This window comes from Corvus moneduloides, chromosome Z, assembly GCF_009650955.1.
Source record: "Corvus moneduloides isolate bCorMon1 chromosome Z, bCorMon1.pri, whole genome shotgun sequence".
Taxonomy (NCBI): domain Eukaryota; kingdom Metazoa; phylum Chordata; class Aves; order Passeriformes; family Corvidae; genus Corvus; species Corvus moneduloides.
The window spans coordinates 39666989-39693762 of NC_045511.1; the positions used below are offsets into that span (position 1 = coordinate 39666989).

Sequence of the window (26774 nt, forward strand, 5' to 3'; positions counted from 1 at the left end):
CTCCAGAACCATCCTTGTTTTTGTTCCCCTTTACTTTGTTGGTGAACCATAAAGCATAATAAAGTTGACTACCTTTAGCAAGTTGAAGGTATAGAACGTGGGATGGACACAAAATCCAGTTAATATAAAATTAATCTCAATCATCAATCAAAAATGATAAGCCAGAACTTTCATCGTGGAGTTGAATTTTAAAAATTATCTTTTCTATTTGCAAGGCAAGTACCACTATATCTTCTAGTTTGTACTGAAGAGTACTTGAGTACAAAACAGAAACTTATAGTAGTAAATGCTGTCTGACGTCAGCAGTATTTCCAACACAGCTTGCAGAGGAACAATATATTGTGAAATATTAAAAAATATCAGTGTTGAAGCAGATATGAATCCCTGGTTTGTAGTTAGTCCTCCTGATAAGAATGGGACATACACACAAATATGTTTGCAATAAATTTGGTAAGTCTACCTAAGGAGTCCCTGTTGTCATCAGCTACAGGTAGTTGGAAACAAAGCATAAGATGCTGTTACACACTTAGATGTCTAGAAATAAATGAGGCCTGTATTGCCAAGAGCAGTCCTTTTCTTTAGAAGTGTAAAATTTGAAGGCAAAACTTGTTTTGAAACAGAAAACAAAATAGGGGTAATCTAGAATGGAGTAACAATTTATGCTATCAGTAAGAAATACCTCAGAGGAGAAAGTTATGTTTCTTTTTCTCTTTCAAGGACTCATTCGGGACAACTACATTTTTAGGATTCACAGCTGCAGGATTTGTAGTTTTCCAGGGAAATAAAAGAATTCATTTATTAAAATGGTAAGCATATGATGTAAGAATATCTTAATAAATAAGCGTATCTTCTCCTCTTTGTTCTCTTCCTACCATCTTCACCTGCATTTGTTATCTCCAAGGAGAACCATGTGAATATTATTTCTCTTGCCCCATCGTGCTTCTGTTTTAAATGATTTTAGATAACAACAACTACAACTACAATGATAACAACAATGACAAAACCAAATTTGGTCTCATTCAACTCCCAATGAAAATTATGCCACAGGGTGCATTAGTCAACATAATTTACAAATACTAAAACTGAGTAAGTTGATTTTTCAGCTATGCTGTAAATCACCAGTGAGGTATATTGGCAGAGAGATCTGGAATAATTTACAATTCCACCTTCATCTTTATTTGGCTCTTGGAAATATTGCAATTTCCTCATTTAATTATCCTCAATTTGAGAATTATAAAAGAACTTATTTGGTAAGCAGAGGAGGACGTGAGAATGCCTTTGAATTTTTACTTTTTTAGTGTCTACTTTTAAGAAATGGGCACTTATGCAATTGCCCTTGGTTTGCCTGGTTTTGCTTTTTCTTTGTATTCCTGCACTTAACTGGTTAGCCTCAGTCAGCCACATTTGAGGAAGAGGTAAAACTGAGCTCCTGCAGATGATGTTAAGAGCAGCTGGCCACACCCTCAGCAGGGTGGTGCAGAGTGACCGGTTATGCTTAGACACTGATAATCTCATTTTAGCCCGGCTGCTACATGCATGCCAACATCAGTTACTTAGTTGTGACTGTTCCATCTCTGAGCTCTCAGCCTGTCTTGTGGGATCAAGATGGGCAAAAGGTGAAAAAAAGGTGAAGCTGGGCTGCTTGCTGCATATCTCTAGAAACTTCCCTGAGTGTCAAATAACCTGAAATCCTTGGAAGTGTAAAGTCAGTGTAGGCCTGTCCGTACAGTTGAGTTCCCCATGGAGCTCTGGGGACATGCCTGTCAAAAGCCATCCATTTGCAATCCTGGATTTACACTCCCTAGGGTTTATTGCAGGTAGCTGTGGTCACAGTACTTCAGTGGTTTGTGGTTTTGGCATAAAGAAAATACAACTTTAATGTCAGTCTATGGCACACTGAGGAGTGAGTTGTACTTGCCAAGCACGTGTCCACCATCCCGTGGGAAATGAATCTCACAACATTTCGCTTTTCTTGTTATTTGAGGCTAATGTGTCCTCCTAGCGATCTAGGCATATTTATTAAGTGCACTAATACGTAAACCAGATTAAAAAAAAAGCAGTGATAGAGGAGAAGCCAATAACTGTCTCAGTGTTACAGTAGATCTTGGAAGGTCAGTCTGGTGAGATTTATCTGAACAGTATGTACTGCTTCTTCTGTTTCAGAGGCCTAGAATTGAGCGCTAGTAGCTGTAACTAATTTTTGCTGAAATTTGCACTACACAATAAAAATCCAAATTTGTATTTGAGATTTTCTTTTCAATGTAAAAGCTTTCTCAACCGGAATGATTTTCATTTTTCACATGTAACAGGAAAACTTGTTATAAAATGTCAGGTATACATTGTCCTTGCCTCCAGATTATTCCTATTTCAACTCTGACATCCAAAACCCTTAGGGAAGTTTATGAAAAACAGTGGTGTCTCATTTTAACTCTGGTAATGACAAAATTCCATTAAAATTTAAGCAGAGGTATCACATTGCCTTTTTATGGTGCACTGTTATTCCATATGAAGACTGAGAGCTCAACTTTGATTAAACTAAATTTTGATATAGGTTTTGTAACTTGTAAGGCCCCTCTATAACAAGTGCTGTCAAACATTTTCTTCTTGTTGTGTTCTGTAATAGTCAGTTACCCACATGTGTGATATGAAGCCCCACATAAATAAATATAGATAAAACAACTTTATATTTCCCTCAATTTAATTACAATAGACATTGTAAGACTTTAAGACATAAGAGGAATTACAAACTGTGTCATAAACACAGTGCAAATATAATCTTCTGTCTACCTTTAATTTCCTCTTCACTTTCCAGCAGACAAAGTTAATTCTCTGAAGGTAGATAAAGATGCAAAAGAAATACTCTGGGCTTATGTACTCTAAAAAATTTAGACTATTAAATGATTTTATCCTAAAACTTGTAAGGCCTGTTGAGGCCTTTTGTCATTTGATAGCCTGCTTGACTTTGGTAATCAGGGAAACTTGCATGTTAGTCACTTTTCTTACTTGTAGGTCTATCTTTTTTTCCTATATTTAAATATTTTTTCTCTTTCTAGGTGTGATGTCTATAAACTGAAATTTGAAGGGAAGACTTTTTATGTGTTTGGAGCTCAGAAAGAGGTTAGGTTTAATATTTTTACAGAACTCCTCTATTTGATAAAGATTGTATAGGACAACCTATTTTTTAACAGAACAAACTTCTAAATAATCAATAATTGTATTTCATATTGTAACTAAAATATAGAATATGAATGAATGTGAATATTGCCCTTTTGGAAAAAAGTGTCTAATTTGCAAAGGGTTGAGACATTTCTCACTTAATATTCATGCTGTGCTACGTGGATTGTTCATGATTTTGGTTGCCTTTGCAGTCAAGCTTTAATTTATTTTAAAGTGCTAAAGCTGTACCCACCCACTCTAAAATATAGAAGATGTCTGTATATGACTGAAAGTCAAGTAAGCATTGGTACCTGGATCCATGTGAGGTATTTTTGGGTAATCACAGCTGTGTCCTCAAGTCTTGGTCAGCTGAAAAGGTCTGTCCCATATGGTTAGGAGTCCTACCACTGCACTTTTTTCACTAAAATCCTAGAAGCTTTTGGCTACAGCATGTTACAATCAGTTCTTTCCCTAGGTCAGAGTGATATAGTCTAAGGTTTTGAATGGAGGTGAGGAAAGAAAATGAAGGAAAGAAATAATGTTAGAGGTATCAGGACTGCTTGTGTGGTTGCAAAATTTTGATGGTAGGATATCAAGTGGTAGGGAGCAGGGAGAGGCGGATGGTAAGCAGTGCAGCAACAGTGTGATGTAGAATATTGAACACAGAGACTTCCCTCCTTTGTTTTTGACCAGTTATACAGTTATTTTAAAAGCCACTTGTACATATGCTGTTCCAGGCCCCCTCAAAGCATCTCCTTTTGTCTCTGAAAAAATTGGCTGGGCAGTTTAAATATTAGTTATGGGTGGATTGTACATCTGTGGGTGAACCACAGATTTACGCTACACTGGAAAACTTGGTCTTCAGTTTATGTGGTTAAAGGTGATGCCATTGGGTACAGCTATTCCTATCTTTGAGAATTCAACATTTTCACTGCTTTCATTTGCTTTCTTTTCCTTGCGCTTAGAAGAAGGCTGTGCTGTCATTCCATACCTCTACACCAGCAGCCTGCAAGCATCTTTGGAAGTGTGGGGTGGAGAACCAGGCTTTTTACAAGTATGTACACCCAAAGTCACTAACCATACTAAAAGTAAAAAAAACGAGTGAATGTGAGTAGAATGTACAATGTGAAATGTTTCATTTAATTAACAGAATGCAAAATGCAAACAGAAAATATGCAAGCTAATGGAGGATATTAATTCACTTCAAGCCAGTATTAGAAATTGTTTAAAATCTAAATGAGACAGAAGGGTTTTGGCTCTAGCACATTTTTTTTGCTGCTCTGTAGTGAGATAATGAATGGACACAGTACTGCACTTGTGTCTGGGAACATCGCTGTTAATCTTAGCCCTGCTGTGGAATATCTTGAGAGTGAAGGAAACAATCTGTTAGGCTTGAGTCTCTGGCCTCTTCTGCCAGGAGGTAGTTTGTTCTTCCACTTGAAATCCAAGGCTTAGTTAGAGCTGCTTGAAAAATAAACAGTTCTATGATTTAAGGAAGAAAATGTTCTTAGATACATTTTGAAAGATACCTGTGATCTTGTTAAACATAAAAAGCCTGTAAAGTGACAAAAAACAACAACAAAAAGTACTATCTACCTCCCTATTCCCTGAAAGGGAACGTGATAATAATTCCTCATTAAAAACTCTTCTGCATTCTTTTTGCCCTCCACTGGCTTCGTTAGATTTGTTTATTGATGCTTCCCTTTAGGCATGTAGGTTTTATTCTTGCTACTTAGTGTTTCCTTACAGCCTCTCACATATTTTATAAATATTACTGTTTCTGTGTTGGCACATAGCAACACCAGGGGGCTGCTGTAAGGGTAAATAAAAATGAAGTAGGAAGAATGTGTCTTCTAACTTGGATGTTAATGACCTGCTTTAATTTGGAGAAGAGTTCCTCTTTAGTTTCAACACTGATACAGTAATATGCAATCTATCCAATCGACATATTCCGTGAAGGAACAGGAAGCAGGAGCTGGCACAACACATCTGTCAATTCTCTATGCCAACATCTACTGTGCTTGAGACTATATGAAGTCTAAATATGGTGTATATATAAAGGCTAATATCCAGAAGCATTTTCTGTTGGAAATAGACTTAAGTAGGAAAATACTGCATGGTGTTTGAGTAGTTTCATTTTACGTTACAAGAAATAAATAAGGAATAGGAGACGATTTCCACCTGAAGAAGAGAAATTAGTAATTTCTTTGAGTAGAAATTAGCTCAATGTAAAAATATCTCAGTGAGACTCACAGCAATATCACCTCTCTGCTCTTGTTGTTAAACAGCTGTGATACTAATTATTTAGGTTTTGATCACAAATACATGGTTTAGGAGGTTTGATCTTGGCTAGATGCAAGTTGCCTACCCAGATGCTCATTCATTCATTCTCTTCAACAGGTCAAGAGGAAAAAAATATGATAAAATATCTTATAGCTTAGGATAAAGAGAGAAAGATTTCTTGCCTATTACTGTCACAGGCAAAACAGACTTGACTTGAGACTATATGAAGTCTAAATATGGTCTATATACAAAGGCTAATATCCAGAAGCATTTTCTGTTAGAAATAGACTTAAGCTGGAAAATACTGCATGGTGTTTGAGTAGTTTCATTTTACGTTACAAGAAATAAATAAGGAATAGGAGATGATTTCCACTTTTAACTTAATTTGTTTCTTACCTTTTCACTCTATTTCAAATTGTCAGTGGAGACAAAACTAAAACCACCCTTCCCCTGTTCAACTCCAGGCTCAACTTTACTCCTTCGTTTCTGACTCCTCTATGTCCACCTTGCTCTGACCAGGTCAGGGAGATGGGGAGTTTCTCTTTGTTGATCCTTCCTTCTTACACACTTTTTTACCCCAATCTCCTTCATGAATATCTCAAGCATGGGTCCTTCCCATGGGCTTGCAGTCCTTCAGTTATACCTGCTGCATCTTGTGGTCCTCTCCATGGGCCACAGCACCTGCCTGGAGCCAGCTCCTGTGTGGGCTCTCCACAGGCTGCAGCTTCCCTCACAGCATGTGAACCTGCTGTAGTACAGGGTTTGCCATGGGTTGCAGTGGGGATATCTGCTCTTTATTTGGCTGCAGTGGGACAGCCTCCTTCCCCACAGTTTTCTCCACCGGCCTCAGGGTAGAATCTGCCCCAACACCTGGAGCACCTCCTCCCCCTCATTCTTCTCTGACTTTGGTGTGTTCCTTGCTGCTTCTCTCATCTATATTTATTTTTTTTCACTTTCCAAATTATGTTTGTGAGTCGAGTTATTTCTTAACAATGATTGCTTAAATTTTTTCCCACCTGTTTCAATTTTGGTGGGTCTTTCAAGAGGACTTCTTTAATAAAATGAAGATTGGTAATATTATTCAATGGATGGGGACCTGAACAATAGATTGGAAAATAGTAATGTTTAATATGCAGAGTGCAGAAGAATAACAATAATCCTCCAAACATGAAACTGAAGCCAAAACTATCCATACCTAAAGCTGTAAGATAGTAATTTTGAAACAGGAAATGTTTTCACACATTTCAGAGAAATAGAGTTGTACAGTGGGGACTGCCAGTTACTTAACAGCATTAGATACATCCATTTGTTTATATATATCTGCATAATACCAACAAGGTATTCTAATATGATTAGAGCAGACATAGATTGTGTAAGTAATTCATGGTAATGACACTTTGCCTTAATTAAATTTGGTCCTCTCCTGTTCCTAGAAGAGTTTGAGACTTGGAATTTAAGGTAAAGTCGTGATCACATGACATATTTTGAAAAACAGAGCTTTAGTCTTGTCTTGATCCAGGTTCGGGATTCACTGTTGTGATTATTCAAGTAGATATTAATCATAGAAAGTTATTTACTAGGGTCTGGGAATGAGAGACTCAATACAGAATCAATTTGCCATTTTTCAAGAGAACATCAAGGAAACAGCATGTGTGAGGTACTCTTCCATGATCTTATAAAAGACTGAGATAAAAGGTTGCTGTGTGCTTGGTGATTACAAAGAAGCAGTAGGATATGATGTAGGCTACTAAGAAATTGACTGAATAGAGATATTAGAAAAGCACCTACTTTGGGAGACAAGTTGTTATCTTTATTATTTCTTTGTTTTCCTCATGGAAAAGCAGAAATAGCCATATTTTCCCACAAACAAGGTGGTATTAGAACACATGTCCCAGGGGCTTTTGGTATAGTCTTTTTTCCTTCATGCTGTGAATGAAAATTCATAGAGATACAGCGTCTGCATTTAATTTTCTTGTTATCATGACAATCACTTGTTCCTTGTTCAGTCATTCTGTGCTGTCTGAATGATTTCATGTGTGCTTCATAGTCTAGTTTGTATAAAGGCCTTAAAAATTTGGAAAGATCAATTTTTGGATATTACTTTATTATAAAAATAACAAAGCTTGTAGTTTGCCTTGTTTATTTTTTACTTATAATGTCCTCAAAAAGGTGACAGCCTCTGTTATTTTTCTTCAAGGTATGCAAAATCCAGTCAGATCAAGACAATGTCCAGCAGCAAGATATTTTTTAAAGGCAGTAGATTCCGATATAGGTGGGTGTTTGCTTTTTCTTGTTCATGGTAAACCATTTCTAAAAGTAAGAAAATGTCAGTAATTACTCATAGAAAATTCAGGGCTTTTCCTGCTGAAGAGTCTGTTCATTTCAATATTTGAAAGAATTTCTGTTGCCTCTTTAGTGTCACTTAAAAAGTAAACAGGAGTTTTCACACAGGCACTTCTGTCAAGAGTAGTTTCACCAGCACACAGCTCCACTTTTGGTGCAACTTCTGTAAAAACAAGGATGTGTAAGGAGTGCAGAAATTGTATGGCCCTGCAGCTGGGCAGCTCTGAAACAGGTGTGAGATAAAGAGGCAGTCCAGTCCCACTTGTGGTGTTCTACTACAAAAGGTTGATTTTTCTCTGGTAAATTTTTGGGCAAATAGCACAATTTTATTCTGGGACATTATGTCTGCACTTTATAGCAATTCTTTTCCTTTTTCTTTTTTTCTTGAATGTAACTTAGTTGTTCACACTTAATGTAGTTCTTGGCATGTATCTTAGCATTTACTTGATTATTTATTTCATCTTTTAATGCAGTGGAAAAGTAGCCAAAGAAGTTGTGGAGGCAAGCTCTAAAATCCAGAGGGAACCTCCTGAAGTTCACAGGTATGTCTTGACATTCAGTATTAAAGTTTGAGGACTAGGGAACTAAACAATAGTTGTTCTCTATAGAAATACTGTTCTCCATAGAAATATTCTCTTTCCTTTACTGTCAGGTGCAATGGCTGTCTTTCTGAGCTTCCACAATTGCACATGCAGGCCTTAGGGAATATATGTCTGACAATGTTACAAAATAATGACAATCATCTCCTACAAAGGAGAACCTAAACTCCGCTCTTTGAAACTGAGTTCAATTAATCAGTCAGATAGATAACTTGTATTATTTTTTTGTGTTATGATGTAAACTAAAGAACATTCTAATTTCATTCCTAGATTCTGTTTGGTTTTGAATGTTTTTGGTTCACATATGTTTTGTGGGTATTTTTCAAAGTGTACTTGATAGTTTTTCCATAATGCAGTCAGATTAAAAAGCATGAAGTTCATTCAGTAAAGAGAAAATAATATTAGAGAATCTTTTTTTTTGGAGGAAAATTTGGCTTGTAAGAAATAAGCAGCTAGGTTTTGCAAGCAAACTAATGCTTTCAGGTCCTTATCACTCATTGTAGTGGCAGTAAAAATTCCTAAGAACCTGATTAAAGCACTTCAGAAAAGAAGGAGGCATCAGGGAAAACTATTTAAAACCTTGTTTAAAAAAAGTTTACTTAACTTTCTGAGCATTCTACAACCATCTCCCTATTTCTATTGAGTTTTCATGTTTGGGGGGAGTGTGCTTTGTTTGTTTTTAATTGAATATTGCTATTCTGTCTATATTTGAGATAAAAGTGGATTGTCTTTACTAAAGGGTGGGAATATATTTGCAGTAAATATTTATAATATGTTGTGCAGCCCTACTATGTAATTAATAGTTGGGCCATACAGACATGCTTTCAAACATATTTTTCCAGATTACATTTTAAAATGGGGTAAGTGAAGGTCTAGAATATGTTAAATGAGAGCACAGAAGACAGAATATAGGTGCATCATTGAGGCAGTATAGAATTCTTGGGCACACAAATGTATTTTAAATGAGAATAATTGCTCACTTTGGGAAATAGGCTATTGCCTACTTTCCAAGAGGTTTATTTTTTCCAGCGTAAGAAAAGATTTTCACATGCAATTATTTTTCGTCTTGTATTTTGCTTTTCTTTGATTTCTATATTTAGAAGTATTTAAAACATATCCTTTAAAACTTAGTGTACATAAAGAAACAGATCAGAGAGCAAATAAATTTATAAAGCAACATCATATGGATTTAACACCCATAAACAGCAATGCATACCTTTTATCATTACCCTTCTTACAAAGCTTGCATTTTCAATAGCTCCAGGTTCAGTTTCTTAGAAAGACTAAGGAATAGTCTAATGATTTCAGGTGTTTTAATAGTTCACGTTGTGAAATGGCAGGCAGAGGCAATCAATTCTTCTAAAAGCACAAGTCGGCAAAAAGTATAGAAAATTTTCAGCTCAAAAAAAGAAGCATGTTTAAAAAAAATTACCTGTGAAAAAGGATTTGGGGATAGGAGATGGTGGCTTTTCAGAAGAAAAACATGTAGAAAAAATATCTGATTGAAGGTAAATGTATATCTATATATCTAAATATATATAGAGTTTTTTTCTCCCTGGTTGCCCTCACCCTTAATGTCAATTCAGTTGTACCATGGCTGCATAAAGAAAGAAACCTGCAGCTGGAAGGAGGGTACTGTTCAGTATCTTTATGTTTGGATATTACATTTAAAGCACTGTGTACTGAAAATCTGTTGGAGTGTGTACTTATGCAGGATTAATGCAGTGGCAAGTTCTGACAAACACATAATGAATGATTTAATATTTTGCTTCCAAGGCATGCCTGAAGGAGGCATCTTTGAAAATAAGTATGGACTAGAAACCTATGGGTGCTCCCAGGCACAACTCATATTTTGGGAGTTGCTTTGTGCTTTTTACAACAAGCACAAAGATTCGGGGATTGCGTAAAAAGCCTATGGATTTACCATTGGGTTGGAGTGACTATAATTACAATAATCTGAGTGTAAACCTTCTATGTAGAGTGAAAGTTTAAACCAAATAGTTATTAGAGAGTGTTCAGAGAATGCAGATGAGGACACAAATATCTTTGGGCATGTGTTATGGCACAAGAAATCATGTCAATTGAGCAAGAAAGCTTATTCATTCCCACAGAATATAAACTGACATGTAATGTGTGTTAAGAGTTGGAAATCTGTGTCCCAAGTTTACCTAAATCTTCAGGAACGCACAGTTCCACCTTTTGACTTGCAAGAGTCAAAAAACTAAACTTTGTTTAGTTTGTTTATGTGGAATTTTAAGTTGAGCCTTTGTGCAAAGGTGAAATGCATTTTGTGAAGTTTCAGCACTATATCTATATACCCTTTGAAGTCAAGTGGAATACTGTCCCGTTTTATCTTTGCTTTTGTCAAAAGTAAACATTTTATAACATAATGGCAAAGATTTATTGCAGGACTCTTGCTTCAGGCCTGCATCATGTAAATCCTAGATAATGTATTCAAATGAACCATTTTACATTCTCAGTAATATATTTTGAGGCTAATAAACATCATGACTGAAGAAGATCAACAGCATTCCTAAAACTTTCCAGAGCATATTCAACACCTGCTACCAGGAAAGCCTCTTAGAGTGAAGTAAGACAAGAAAGAACACCAGCCTGAGTGCTGGAGGGAGGCATGGTGTAGAGGCAGCATCTGGGGTGCGTGGGCATGAGCGAGAGCACTCTGTATCTGTAAAGCACAGGGATACAGTTGTTCTTGCTTTAGTCTTTGATCCTTGGTGCTCAAACTGTAACAAATCCTTTATCCAGTTCTGGAGGCAATGGAACAACCTTCCCCTTCCTTGAATCCAAATACTAGTGTTTGCTATGCACTGTGGAGAGGAGCAACACATTGAAATCCTGCCTAAGACAAAAGGAACGCAGGCAGCATAAAGGAGGTAAACCAACACAAAACCTCTCTCACACTTCAGGTGTTGAAATGTTTACATCTGTGGAGGGTGCAACATAACACAGCTGAAAGCAGCATTCGATGTGTAGAGCTTTTTATGACAGTTCAAGGCCTAGTTATTTATGCAAAATGATTCTGAGATGAAACCTACTGCACTGCAGTTATTTCCAGTAAGCAAACTGACCCTGTTTTCCCCGTTCTTTTAGAACCTGTATTACCCAGAGTCGCAGCTCTCCCTCCTTGAACAAGCAACTCATAATCAACATGGAACCTCTGCAGCCTCTCCTTCCTTCTCCCTGTGAGGAGGAAGAGGCTCCTTTAGATGAAGGTGAGTCACTTACCCAATTCCTGCTAATATTTAATACAAAGAATATGGGAAAAGGTGTAATACTGACTCAGGGGTATGGAAAAAAATTTAATAATTTTCATCAGGAATACATCATTAAGCTTCTGCATGTTGTACTTGGAAATGATCACTATCTCAAGAAACTGTGCATAAGCCTTATGCGAGATACACTGTGAAGAAAGTTACTGCTATTTGATTTCTGTTTCAAAAAATGTTTTAGATTGTCAGGCAGAAGAATCTTAGGAAATAAATAATCTCAACATGGCACCTTTTCCTAAATGGTGTCGGCAGTTACTCAGGAGTGAAAACTGGCAGTTTACTGCTGGGTATGTTGTTTTTCTTGATTCCCTTTACTTCTATATTTCTTTCTCTCTTTCTGCTTTAGTGTTAGGAAAAACTATCAGCTAATTTAATTTCCTTGACAAAAAAAAGCACATTATTTGAAGGTTAGCTGGGAAAGATCTTCTATTAATTTATCTTCCTTGACAAAAAGGGATGTTATTGGAAAATCAGGTTGAATTTATTTAGTAGAATGAGGTTTTCCATGTATTTCTTTACTTCTTGATATTTTCAATATCACATTGAACACCTTTCTTTTTGAGATATGGTCACTACAAACAACAATGTGAACATCATAGCCAGCTTAAATGAGAATAATTGCCTTCTTCCTAATAAAAATGAAGCCAATCAAACAAAACCTGACAGTGGTTCTTGCTTGAGAGGTAGTGAGGTAATTGTTTCAGAGGTTGGGAAATATGATATTTTCTGTTGCTTTGTTTTGATCATTTAACGGGAAACAGAAAATAGCTGAGTATCTTCACTTTCATGGGAGTATGGCCCAATTTCATTATATAGGAGTTGTCTGAACATGTTTTGTTCATTCTTCAGAGTTTTGACATTGAACGTAGCAAGAACAAGGTGAATTATATTGTCTGTGTGCATACCTTATGATAATCATAGTAGCAGCTGTTAGCTTTAACAGCTTTTACTTGTTTACCTCTGCTGTGAAATACTTGTATCTGAAAATTTGTGTTCTCACAGCCAAGTACCACCACTGTGTTTCCTCTGGGCAGTTGTCACCATGGCAGAATAACAACAGCTTGCTACGTGTATGACTCCTGTAACCACACTTACAACTCTAGGCAATGATATTCATTTTTGGAAACTGGTGACTTATTGCTATATGCTCACCAGACAGTGCTTGTTTTAAATGTTTGTGTTACATAAATTTGAAAATTACATTTCCTTTCAGTCAGACAGATTGTTGTTACTAAGATGAGCTAATAGAAATATTTGCTGGTGGGTTTCCTGTAGAATATTTTATATGTAGTTAAATATCACCAGCTGCTGAGGTAACGGTATTAAGACTTTTACAGTCTTTTCCTGCACAACACTTGGCTATATTATCAAATTGCAGCTTGACCTGATCTCACAGCTCTCTGAGAGTGATGCTGGTTCTCTTCCCAACATCCACTTCTGTGGATTCTCACCTTCTCTGTTACACCAGCACTAATCACACCAGTGTGAACTGGGAGAAGGAGTTAAAAAAAAAAGAGTAAATAAAATAAATTCAAAGCAACAACAACAAAAACCAAACCAAACCCAGTAACAACAGCAAACCACACTAAAAAAAAAAACCTAAAACCAAACAAAACCCCTTAACTGTGCAGTGTCCTATTACTGCCTGACTGAACCTTTGGGTGGCTCATCAAGAGGGTCAGCTGTGTCGCTGGGGTAAGGGCATGAGCAGAAGGTGGGGAGAGGGGAGACATCCAGCCCTGAGGCTGACACAAGTGCTTTGGGAAACTGCTATTAATGTGCTACAGGCTTTAAACAGCCTGATACATCTCTGTATATGTCTCAGCCCAGTGTAACATTCTTACACTTTTGTTGTTCGAAAGGTAAAAGTCAATATTATCAGATAAATAATTCATGCATGAAATCTGAGTACAGAAATACCAAGTGACCTAAAAGAAGTTTTCATCACTTCGTCAAAACCACATTAATATCCTGTGACTGGAGAAGGTATGGTTTTGCCTTTTTTAAAAAATTGGTCTACTCAAATAAGTGATGTGATACCATCTGGCGATAGAAAATCCAGAGACAATGGGCTACCACCTGCAAAATAGTTGCCAAGTGATCAGGACAGGCAGTAAATTGTCTCACCAAAATCAGATGGTAAAAGAAGGCAGCCACAGAATCTGTATAGCAGTATTACAAGAAACATAATGTGTTCAGCTACATGTGGAGCAAGAATTGAGATTTACTTGGCACTGGTGAGGCTGCACTTTAAATCCTGTGCTCAGTTCTGCACCCCTCACTGCAAGAAAGACATTGAGGTGCTGGAGAGTGTCCAGAGAAGGGCACCTGTGCCAGTGAAGGGTCTGGAGCACAAGTCCTACGAGGAGCAGTTGAGGGACCTGGGGTGGTTAGTCTTGAGGAGGCTTGGGGTGACCTTATCACTCTTCTACATCTGCTTGAAAGGATTGTGCAGCCAGGTGGGGATTGGCCTTGTCTCCCAGGCAAGAGGAAGTGGCCTCACATTGTACCTGGGAAGGTTTGGTTTCGATATAAGAAAAATTTCTTTGCCAGGATGGTCAGGCATTGGAACAAACTGTCCAGGGATGTGGTTTAATCCACATCCTTGGAAGCATTCAAAAGGCGTGTGGGTGTAACACCTGGGGACATGGTTTAGTGGTGAACACAGCAGGACTGGGTTAACAGTTAGACTCGATGATCTTTCCAACCTTAATGATTCTATTTATGGGAATGAGCACACACCTGCTGCCATCAGTCTAATTGTCTGTCTCTGTCAGTGTTCTCATCTTTGTAAGCTTTGGTTGTAGAGGAGCGGCATGTGGAGCTTTTGTAGGTACAACTATTTTTAATTTTTTAGTCTCTTGCTGAGAGTTGGTACAGACAGGGCGTTTCAGACTCAGTTGTAAGATTTTAACATTTCTCCCTTAGTTGTGTGTAGATAAAACTATGGGGAGCAATTTGAAATTAACACAGTCATTTCTCTTTTGCATGAGCATGGTCACATGAAACATAAATTATAGATTTTATTTCTGAACATCAGTATGCAGGAACACACTGGCCTTTTTTTCTCTTGCGCTAAGATTTGATGCCTTGGATATTTTTATGCTTCTGTGTGGTTCAGCTGTTATGCTAGTGACTGCTAGATGAGATGGATGCTGTGGAAGTTTTTGACGTATGTTATGAGGCATTTGGAAATATTTCAAATGTTAGAAATCTTTCATAACCTTGTCTGGCTGACACTTGTGTCCTTGTATAGGCCTTCCTTTATGTATTGAATACTTTGGTGTTTAGATTTTTGTAAGAATTCATGCTTTCCAGTTTTTGTAGCCATGTACACAATGAAGAGTCAACCCTTTTTAGTTAGGATTTAGTGATCCTGTTTTGGTTGCTACAACAGTTACAAGAATAAAAGTGAGAAAAGAAGACAGAATCTTACTTTTGATGGGGTGACAAAATGGGGATATGAAGCAAAGGGGTACTTGATCTTTCCTCACACCCACAAGAAAGTGCTTGCAGAGAAGGAAAGGAAGAGAGAAATCTTTGCTCTGCCAGAGGAAGGAGTGAACAGGACCTCTTCCGGATGTTAGTACTATACAGGCTGTGTGGGGAAAAGAGACACCATAAAGATGCTTTCTAGAAGCTCTGTTGAAGCAGATGTCTTTTGTGGCAGAAATAGCCAGGTGTAAAATATACGTTTGCAGGACTCCTTCCCCCACCCCTCTCTTTCCCACATATTTGCATGCACATCACTGATTTTTTGGTACAAAGGGAACAAGGATGTCAGACAACGAAGACTCAGCACAACATGTTATAAACATTACAGATGAATATTCTGGGAACTGAGAGACTATATCCCCACCAGTGCACTCCTTCCAGTTTATCTCTTCTCTGTGGCTTGGGTGTACCTGGAAAGAGATTCTTACCCACTAGCATAGTGTAATGCTATGTGTGTGGTTGCCTTCCAGCTCCCAGCTGGAGCAAACCAGCATAGGTGCATCATGATTTTTGGGAACCTGCATATCTCTGCTGGACAGGAACAGGGAACAGCCTAGCCTTTTGAAATAACACTTCTTTTTGGTGGACAAGAATCTGTCCAATAATTATCCACAAGTGGGAACAGGAGCACATATGTAAAGAGGGAATTTTTTCCTGGTCTCAGAAATTTTCTCTTCTTGTTTTTACATGGGCCGGTCAGTTTTAATTCTAGGATAGTAATGAATGTTTTCATCTCACTTGTTTGCTTTGTGACTAAGGTTTGTAAGTACAACATCAGATTTTTCCATTGCATCTACATGTTTCACAAATAATTCCCAGGCAGTGACGGGGAACTTATATTACTGGCAATATTAAAGATTTTTAGAAAAATAATGGGACAGTGTAATTTATTCTGTGAAAAAGGGACTATGAATCCTGGCGTCTTTTTAATCTGCTCTATGTTTTGGTGCCTTAGATATTTTTATGCCTCTGTGTGTGGTTCAGCTGTTATACTAGCAACTGCTAACTGAGAAGGATGCTGTGAAAGTTTGTATTGTACATTATGAGGCATTTGGAAATGTTTAAAAATAACCTCTGCTTCTGTTCCCTACTGGGATATTTTTGTTGGCCATGTTAGAAGCTTGTCATTTGATTCATTGAGAGCGACTTGTGTTAGTCTCTTAAAACTCAGTGGCGAGTGAATAAAAGGTCAAAGCTGGTATGGATAGAGCCTTTACAAGACTTTGAGAAGAGGAGTTAACAGTCAAAATGGTGAAATGTCTTGTAAAAATCCAAACCAAGAGAAGCATTCATTTGCGGATGGTTAACCACTGCAACAAGGAAGTGTGCATTCGTTTACTGCGGCATGGCTCCAAGATCACAGCCAGAAGGGCTGGTAAATTTACATTTATTTTAATCAAACCCTTTTTTAAACCCTCTTCCCCTAGTTTATGTTAATAGTTTTCCTTTGGAAAGGAACTGTACTGTAAATGACATCTACAGCAGAGAATAAGGACGAATTACTGACGGGAACAAAGTCGCAAATAGAGAATGAATGAATTTGTTACCTTATCTAACAGAAAATTGTGTATTTACTTGTTAATTGGTAACAAATGGGGGACTGGAATTTTGCCTTTGTATTTTTCGGGGACTGAGGTGGAGGGGAATACTTCGAAACTGTAGTGATTTATGGCAACTAAATCGTTGTTAAACTAGAAGGTAGTAGATTTTGAGTGTGAGCTGAATATAGGAGTTGAGACAGCTCAGCTTTTTACTTCCATACATTTTCCAGACTGTAACTTTCTTTGTTTTATTTTTCTAGATACGAAATAATTTCATATACTGAATAATAGTACTAGGGCTGGTGGAGGAAGGTGCAGCTTGGGCAGAGTCTGATTTAGCTCTCTTTTTCACTACACACAAGAGAAGTGCAATCCAAGGAAAAAAAAAGCATTCAGTATTGCTCTGGACAGCACAGTGGTGGTTTTTTCTAGGAAATCCCATTGCCAGTGATCCACTGGCCCCTCTGTCAATAAATATGTCCATTTCCTTAATATCATAAGCCATTTTGAAATTTGTTTTTCTATGCTTTCTGTGGCACTGTTTGCTTTTGATACTTTGGCATCTATAGGTTGAATGATTTCAGTTTTTACTAACCTATATTAAATTTTTGTATTGAATATTCATTTCAGAAATGAGTTTTTATCAAAGAAAGTTCTGGCAAAGACTAGAATATTTTTACTATTTTTGTATCTGAAAATAAGAAAGCAGTAAGTGCATTAAATATAGGAGAAACTGCTTCTCGCAGTGGTTTGTCTCTGAGTAGGAACAGCTACTGGTTGCCTTTGCTTCTTTTTCCTGAGTTCACCACTCAGGAAAACCAATGAGAATGCATCTAATTGTCTCAATTCAAAAATAGTAGCAAAATTGAAAAAGCATTATTATTGATATATATTTTGTACTCTTACATCTCAGAGGTTAAATACTGGCTCCAAATAGATGCAAGACATCTTGTTGGTTTAATATAGTGACACCAATCATAAAATATTTGTATGTTGGGATTGCATTGGTTCTTAAACACCTTGATTTTGCAGTCCTGTTCATAGTATGTTGTTCCTTTGGAAGTACACATGCAAATATATATATATATTAGCATATAAATTATGTATACCAGCACCAAAGCACTGGAGTTAGCTTGTGCAAAACTCCTGACATGGGACTAACTCCTTGGGAGAACCCCATTGCGACCACTTCAGAACAACACTGGCTTGTGCCAGGAGAGGTCACCCAAGCTGAGTGGGAATGCTGAAATGTCCCACTTGCCCTTCTGCTAAGCTTTCACATCAGTGCTCAGCTCTTTTCAGCCTCGCTGTCCTCGGTGTGGTGCTGGACACTGAGTCACTGCAGTCCCACCACCAGGTCCTTCTTTCTCTGAACTGCTGACAGATGTACATGGCCTTCTCATTCCTGCTCCCACGATACACAGTTCTCTCTCCCTGATGCTTCCTTCAGTCCTATTGCTGCTTAATCCTGTTTCTGGATGGGGATCAACTGCTCTGGGTTGAACTCCTTTTAGGCCGAAGGGAGGCATTCCAGAATGCCTATTGTGCAGCATGCACTGCTCTGCTTCTGTACTCTGTGCTTTGGGTGACTTTTGTGGGGTGTGAAAAGAAGAGCAGTGGCCTCCTGTGACTGTAGTAGCCATGACTTTAAACACTGTGACACACAACACAGCTGGGAGGCAAGCTGTAATGCCGCAAAACATGCAACTCATGTGAACTGGCAGCTGGGACAGGGCTTTACTTGCTTCTAGAAGTTCCCATTAGACTAAAGCAAACAATAAAGGCCAGCAGAAAAGCCAGGTCACTGCCTAAAAAGGACTTACTATAAACTGTCATTGATTAACTCTCCTTGCAAAGCTATAACAGGTGTCTTTTATTGGCACGGGATATGGGTATGGTACAAATCTGTGACTTGTTTCTGAGGGCAGAAGGTCTGGCTGTGATGCAAATCCTGCTTGATGTAGATCCTGTGCAGGGAAATATTTAAATTCAGTGCAATTCTAGAGTCTGTCTCATTTTTCTACATTTTCTTTGTGAAAATTCAGGAACTTTGCTCATGTGACAAAATCACCTTGTCTTTCCTTCTGAAAGGTCATTCTCTTCATAGTACAAATGAATTTTGTCCACATGGAAAATGAGCAAAGGATAGACAATATTTCTAGAGGAAGAAGTAAAAAGCACAGGAAGGATTTGTCCTAACTGCAGCCTGGTTGGCCTTTTTTGTTTACATGCATGTATGTAGTGTTCCCAGCACTGTTCTCTCTGGACCGTATCTAATTTTCCATTTCTCTATTTAAAATGAGGATGTATTCACACTTGTTCCTTTCTCCAATATAAAAGGCCATTACAGGTGTGTAACTGTGTTTCTGTTTCTAGTAAGAAAAACCATGTGCAGGATATCTGGCCAACAGACAGTGTGTGAACTGAATTTTTAAATAAGCAGATGATATATTTTTCTGGGGTGCTGTATTTCCAGCAACTGCAGCTTCTTAAGAACGGTGGACCTAGAGCTGACCTTCATCTTGTTAATCCTCAGCTGCTGGTTTTGGCCCCTGTAGAAATATTAGCAGGTGACAACTTTTATGCCAGACCTCTTGCACGTTCATGTTCACAGCAGATGACCGCAGTAATCTCACGTTTTATTCAGCTGTTTCTGTTCCTGGTTTGGAGCTATCACAGTATCTGGTGGAATAGGAATACTGAGTTTCAGCTAGGATAACAAGATCTCTGGCTTTGAAAAATTTGTTCAGTTGCCAGAGAAGTGCAGCAAACTTTTGCTGTGGAAATATAAGAAAAAAATTTGAGTTTATTTACCTGATATTCCAGTAATCTGTATTAGAAGTTTCTGATTTATGGAATGTAAATTGCTGGTAAGAATATAATTTGAAGAATGGAAAGAAGAGATTCTTCTCAAATATAAATTAATTCTCAACTTACAGTCCTTTAAATCTAAGCACAACATAAATTTTAATGGTTATTAAAGAAATACTAGACTTTTCAAAATCTTGCCAACAAGTGATACAAAATGATAGCTTTCTAAAGATAGTAGCAAAATAATTTTTATATATGAATAGGAGCAAAGGATTTGCAGTAGAGTTGTAGAATAATTAAAGAGTACTAGGAGTTGTGTTTGCTTTAACTTTTATATTCTCTTTTTCCTTCGGAATATTTTGAGGAATTTTTTCTTTTAACTTGATATTTTTACTTCAGATAACTGGCTCTCTTGAGGGCTAACTGAAAAGTAAAAAATCTGAAAGACTTTCTTCTCTCTAAAATTTGTGCTACTGGAACATTCATTGTACTGAGGAATGATTTTGAATTTTGGTACTTTAATGTTCTGTTCTTAGGACTGCACAAGCTTTGTAAGTGATATGTGCCATAATGATTTTACAGTTATGTCTTTTGAAACCATCAAAATATGAATGGCCTGACATACTTATTTATATATTACAACATGACTGGAACTTTGTTGGAATCATTCATGTTGACCATGGTTAATAACCTGTTCTTTCTTCAGTCCTTGACTTAAGAAATGTTGTGGTGTTACAGGGAATATGAAGGAGCAAAAAGAACAACTTTATATGTTCAATCTTTTAAAATATAAAATGAGTTTGCAGCAGCAAACTTTAATGCTCATTCTAAATTTTCAAATATTGATTTACACTAGTATTTGACTGATATAAAATGCAGTTATTTTGATTTGGTAAGTTTAAATAACAAATAAAGGTGTTGAAAATTCTTCTTAGCAGTTGAAATTAAATAGTGGAATGTAAATTAGACGTATGCTTCAGAACTGTAGCACATTACAATTTTAATACAAAGCCTTCAGAAAACTCTGATATGGAAAGGTTCCTCTGTTGCCTTCTATCAACAGGTTAATCTCAAAGTTGGAAGTTTGCCAGTTATTTGAGAAAAATACAGTTTTCTTGAAAGTTAATATGATATTTGTTGTTCATGCTCACTAAGTATTTTATGCATGCTGGAAATTACTCTGGGGAGGAAGAGGAGGCTCAAGAATCATAAATTTGGGTGACCTTTCTTTGCTGTAGCTGCAGCTGTCCTCTCTATGATGAGAAACATGATGAAGATGTATTACTGACCTTGCACCTAAGCTGGTGTAGAGTGGCCTATGGCCAGACTTCTCAAATTTGGGAGAGAAAAATTAGGTGCTTTAAACCATATTGAAATGTCTTAGTAAGTGTCTTAGCTTAAATTTTACTCATATTAAGAATAATTGAATAGCACATTTGAAAATCAAATTGTAGTACTTGTGTATATAAAGGTATGTTTAGATGCTTAATGTTGGGCTCCAGAGTTAAAAACATTTGCCTTTTGTAATTTAAGGTGTCATGGGTGTACTCTCAAGTAACTGAGTACAGTCTGATGATCCAGCACTACCTTCTGTTACAGCATGCTTAGGAGAAATATCCCCCAAATCTGTTCTCACTTCTTAGTGTTCATACACTACTGTTGTGTCTAGTGTCAGGCGGTTTGTATCCTCCTCTTGATGACTGTGGCAAGTATATTTCTTAATGTATAGACTTGTGTAGACAGTCAAGTTCCAGAACAAAGCATGTTTCATGCTGAAATGTGATGAAATTCTAAATTGGCTGTGGTAAGAGAGGACAGAATAGTTGAGGCAAGGAATTATTAGCCATGAAGTCAAATTAAATTTACAAAAATTAAACTACTTAGATTATTGAATTAATAATTACTGAGGACAAGTTTTCATTTCAGCTATGCACATTAGCTGCTGGAAAGAAATCTCCTGCTCTCTCTCTTTCCCTGGTAATGGGCTGTCTCCATGAGAATATATGACCAGCCAGCTCCGGAAGAAAAAAATGTCAGATGCCCATAAAACCCCAAGCTGCCTTGCTCAGTGATGAAATGAAAGGAAGCAGAAATGGTCTTTTTGGTCATTTGGCTAAAATGTGAAACCGCACCTGGAGGAATGGCCAGTGAGGCCTAGACAGCAAGGAAAAGATAAATTACAGGGGAAGAGATCTGTCTGGGCCATTTTGAGTACTCAAACAGGGAAATTTCCACGAGGAAGTGTCTTAACATCATTTTGTAATGGAGGTCTCTGCCTGAATGTCCTCCCTTCCACTCCTGCAACTGAGAACTAATAGCAGTCACTGAAGTATTGATGTAGCTGTAAACTGCCAGACTTCTTTGCAGACTTATTGACATTAGAGATAGACTGGAAAAAGGAGAGTAAATTTTGAGAGGAGAGAGCTTCAGCAGAGAATGGTGTCATAAAGTCTCCTTTGTAAAGGGGAGAGAGAAATTTAGAGGAGAGAGAAAAGAGATGAAGAACTAGATGAGCAGAAAAAAAATTGAGACATGAGAAGGAGCTTTTTTAACAGGTGAGGGTGTTAGAACGCTGTTTCAACAATATCTAATTCTCATATAATGTGTTAACCTTCTCCTTTTGCTATTTTACTGTTAACATGAATTTTCATGATAATTTTTTGCCTCTTTTTAATGTCATGCTCTATTCTCAACCTTAGCTATTATCTTGCCACACATTCATCTCAAAGAAATGAGGGTGGGTAGTTTTTGTTGTTATTATCATACACCAAAGACCACCAATTCACACATGTAGTAGGTATTAATTTATACCAGAAGTCAGATTGCCAGTAGAAAACAAGCTGCTCTGTTCTCTGCTTAGCACTAGACTATTATCATTAATAGCTGCATCAGACCCTCATAAGCAGATCTGATGTACTGCAGCGTTGTAAAGATACTGCCCTCTTCAAAAAACTTTTCCAGTTTTTGATAAATGTGGACAGTCTGGTTTTAACATGAAAAATTATGGCAGAATCTTATTTCCAGACATCTGTTAGATACTATTGGAAGGTTGATTTTGCCACCAGGCTGTGAGAAATTTAGTATCATTGTTTTAATCTCATTTTTCCAGGTATCCAACTACCAAAGGAAGAGGATATTTCAGTACCCGTGATTTCAAGCTCTCCAGTAAAGGATACTGGGGAGGATGTTGATCTTGCCATTGAACAGGAAGAGAAGATGAAAGAGGAACCCTTAACCATCTCAGAGCTGGTATACAATCCAAGTGCCAGCTTGCTGCCTACACCTGTTGATGATGAGATTGACATGCTTTTTGATACCTGTCTAAGAGCAGAGAATGAGAAAGATGATACTGATTCATTTGAGGAACTTGAAGCAGATGAAAACGCATTTTTAATTGCAGAGGAGGAAGAACTGAAAGAAGCTCGGAGAGCCCTGAGGTGGAGCTATGACTTTCTAATGGGCAATATAGAGGTGAATGCTTTTGTGAAGAGTTTCTCCAGACTTTTTCTTGTAGGCCTTGGACTGTTGTTGTTTGTGTTCCCCCTTTTCCTTGTTCTCTTGGAGTCGGACCTTCAAATCTCTTTCCTTCATGAAATCCGTCAGACGCCGGAGTTTCAGCAGTTTCATATTGAATATTACTGCCCCCTTAGGCAGTGGATGGCTTGCAAAATAAACTTCATACGTGATATACTGGGCAGCTTTTAAACTTTACATGAATATGATACAACTAAGGGCTATATTCAAAATTTCAGTTAGTGACAGCTTTCCATAATGTCCCTGGGCCCATCTGTTGGCCTTTATATCTTCATGTACAGATTTCATTCCAGACTCTTCAGAGTCTTAAGTTCCCTTTACATACTAAAATTGCCGTTTTAGTTACAGACGTATACCGTCACCTCTCAATAACAAAAAAGAAGCTTTATTTTAGTTACATTTCAGACTTCCTGTTAGTTTATTACATTATAAAAGACAGGGTCACAATAAGTTTCATTGTCCTTAACCTTTCAATCCATGACACTGAAACTGATGATACTGAAAGAAAACTTTTTTGAATATACTCCTTAGTGCAACAATCGCCTCTAACCAATGCCTATACAAGCAATGTTTATGCTGGGTTTTTGGTTTTTGTTTGTTTTTCTGTTTGTTTTTTTACCTTTCTATGTGTTTAAATATTTTGGTAAATTTTTAGTAAAAGACAACTTACGATGTTATTTAAATGTACACATTGGTAAGAATAATGCAGAGAGGCATGTAGGACGTTTTTAGTGTTTTATCAATTATTTGTTTTTAAGCTATTGGCTGGAGAACGAATTAATTTATCGTAGCTCTATACAAAGGCACTGTGTTTGGGAAACACACAGGAAGTTCACTCAAGTTCAGTAGGGGCTGCCTTGGGGAGGTGAAAGGACAGCAAGTACGCGAAAGAATTTCTGAAAGGCACAGCTCTAAAGCTTGGGGAATTGATCAGAAATGAAATGATCTTTCCTCTTATCTGTCAGGTTGTCTTCCACTTTATCAGTTCTGTAGAAAGTCTTTACAAGATAGTACAACTATGTTTAGAAAGAGGTTGAGTCTTCAGTCTAAATGTAGATTATTGTACATAATGGGAGACAATAATAATAAGTAGCAAAAATAAAAAAAAAAAAAAAAAAAAGAAAAAGGAAAAAAAAATAAAGAAAAAGACCCAAAACTAAATCAGTAGGTGAGTGACCTACTTTTAAAAACCATAAAGAAGAGGAAAAGGTGAAAAAGGAACAAGTTTTTCATATTTCTTTTTAAAAGCAAAGCATTAGGCTGTACAGTTGATATAAAAGTAATCTACTGGCTCACAGTTAAAGGCTTAAACACTTTAAGAGATGCATTTTCATGCTTGATGCCCTTTATGACTAATCTCTAAGACAACATATTTTCTGTGCATACTAATATACTTCCTTTCACATATAGCAGCATACTTACCCTCCTTCCTTGTTATTATGAGCCCTGTTACAAGAACTAATGCTGTTTTGTGTAACATGGATTTGTATGCCTAAAGGTATTCCAACATAGCTTAGAGAATATACTTACGTAAAATCTTGTCAATGCTGAGAACATTTGAAGGCCCTCAAATATAGCACAGAGGTTGTATTTATGACAAGAAAGTTTTTATTGCTCCTCTCCCACAATCTTAGTGCAGCCTTGTTTCATATTTAAATTAAGGAACTTGAATTTTGGCTTCAGAGTCTTTCTCCTGCTTAGACATCTATGAATTGGAGACATATTTGAAGCTATTTTATTAGATGTGCATTTAACACATTGTAATCACATGTCTAATTCCTACTAAATAAATTCCTTTTGTTTCAATATCAGGGAATATCTTTTGCTTGGTTGTCTCATGTAAGCCTTTGCAAGTGTCTAGTTTTAAAATGGCAATTTTCATAGAGGATTTCTCCTTCCCTTCTAATCTTCTCCAGTTTTTAAAAGACAGAACAGTTACGGGACTTAGGAGTTCTTTTCCTCAGCTGAAAACTTTTGGATTGCTATTCATCTCCCCTTCAACAAAGACTAAATTAAACAGCTGTGGTTTTTTATTGTCTTTGTTTGTCCTTGCTAATCTCTTTCCCAGAAGAATCATTAATGATTAGTTATTTAATGTCTATTTCTTCCTGTGCTACTTGCAGCTAAATGATCCTTTCCCATGAGGTAATAATCATTCAGCCTAATAGAAATGGAGAGTGAACTAATGTAGATACTTGGTCTTAACAGGTAAATGCATTGTTGCTAAACAAAGGTGTCAGGAAGGTGTTTTCAGTGGTGAAGACTGTGAGACCGGACATGCTGCTGGACTGTGATGACATGGTTCCATTCAATCTCCCATAAAGTCTGATAATTGCTTAAAAAAAAGTTAGATACTCTAGTCTTCTCCCTGTGAATTACAGCACCCCAGAAGTAGGAGTATTGTGATGCTTGATTTAACTCTGATCAGAAAATAGATCAGTTGCATGAGAACATAATCTCAAAAATTGTGCAGTGCAGTGAAGTTTTATGGAGGGTTAAATGCAAGTGTGTGCGCACATATGAATGCATACATTCAGACCTGGCCTTCTAAAATTCTCCCCTTCCTTCCTGATATGCTCTGGTCTATCAAAGTAATTTAACTAAAAGTCATGAGAGCCTTAAAGGCCAGGACCATGTCATACACAGAAGGATATGGCTGGGCACATTCAGAGAAAGTAGCAGCTTTTTATTAGTAAAGATGACAGATTTGGATTATGGAGTGTCTGTAGGTACAATATTGTGTATTTCTGTCTGGGCCTGGATTATATTGTAAAATGTTATGTACTTGAAATCGATTTCATGGTTTGTCTAACATTTATAAACACAACTCTGGGAAGAATTAAATATGGTTTTGTTTCATGGAGTGTAAGGGGAAAATATACCTGTAACTTGAGCCTTATCTTTGTACAGTGAATTTCACATTTCTATATGTCAACATCCTAATTGTTTTGTATGTTGATATGATGGCAGGAATCCCTAATAAAATTACACTGGAGAAAAGCTTTCTGCAGTTATGACATTTCTTACGGGGAAAGACTTTCTATAAATAATAATTTTTATCAAGAAGTACTTGGAATGTAGTATAGTACAGATTTCTTACAACTCCTACACTGTTTTTAATATAATATTCTTTCTTTGTCAGCTGGAGAGACACTAAAAAGTACTTTAAAATAAGATGTTATTAACATGGTTTCAGGCTCATTTACCAAGAAAATATTGATTTTCCTGGTTACCACATAAGAGTTAGTTGGGGTCCTGAGATAAAATTGATAGACACAGAATAAGAACTGAGAGGCTGGTTTTACAGTCAGGCCCTGGCAGTGGACATATGGCTGCAACCTTTCAGAGGTAGGTCTGGCTAGAATGTTATGCAGGAAAAGCTGTGCTTTCTAAGATTGAGTTGATTTGGAGCTCTGACAGAGTAAAAGTATTAGTAAGAAATGCACAGTCTGCAATGAGGCAATTGAATATAATTGTCAGGAGCTAAGAGAAACAGAAGCTAGTTCCTGAGCACATAAAACATTTAGATGAAGATATTACTGTACTGTATAGAAAGTGCCAAAATATAAATAGACTCTGTCAATCAAGAATGTAAAAGAACAGGACTATATAGTACAGATAGACCTATTTATTCAGTTAAAATGATGTAGGTTATAATACAGCTTTCAAAAGAGGTTGTGTTCCTGCTTTAATGTAAGAATCCTGCTTTAACATAAGAATAA

The 26774-nt window shown here is 37.1% G+C and overlaps 1 protein-coding gene across 4 annotated transcripts in view; it reads left to right on the forward strand.

Annotated features, from left to right (window-relative positions):
- The window catches only part of FRMD3 (FERM domain containing 3), a 134952-nt gene extending 108898 nt beyond the window's left edge, over positions 1 to 26054 (forward strand). For 3 of the 4 annotated variants that reach the window (XM_032096369.1, XM_032096371.1, XM_032096372.1), the window contains 7 exons: positions 718 to 806; positions 3054 to 3117; positions 4122 to 4210; positions 7637 to 7711; positions 8256 to 8324; positions 11493 to 11614; positions 22628 to 26054. In XM_032096369.1, coding sequence (XP_031952260.1) covers positions 718 to 806; positions 3054 to 3117; positions 4122 to 4210; positions 7637 to 7711; positions 8256 to 8324; positions 11493 to 11614; positions 22628 to 23223 — 1104 coding nt within the window. In that variant the 3' untranslated portion in view covers positions 23224 to 26054. The remainder of the gene's footprint in view (positions 1 to 717; positions 807 to 3053; positions 3118 to 4121; positions 4211 to 7636; positions 7712 to 8255; positions 8325 to 11492; positions 11615 to 22627) is intronic. The other variant, XM_032096370.1, reaches the window with a different exon arrangement.
- The last annotated feature ends 720 nt before the right edge of the window (positions 26055 to 26774 follow it).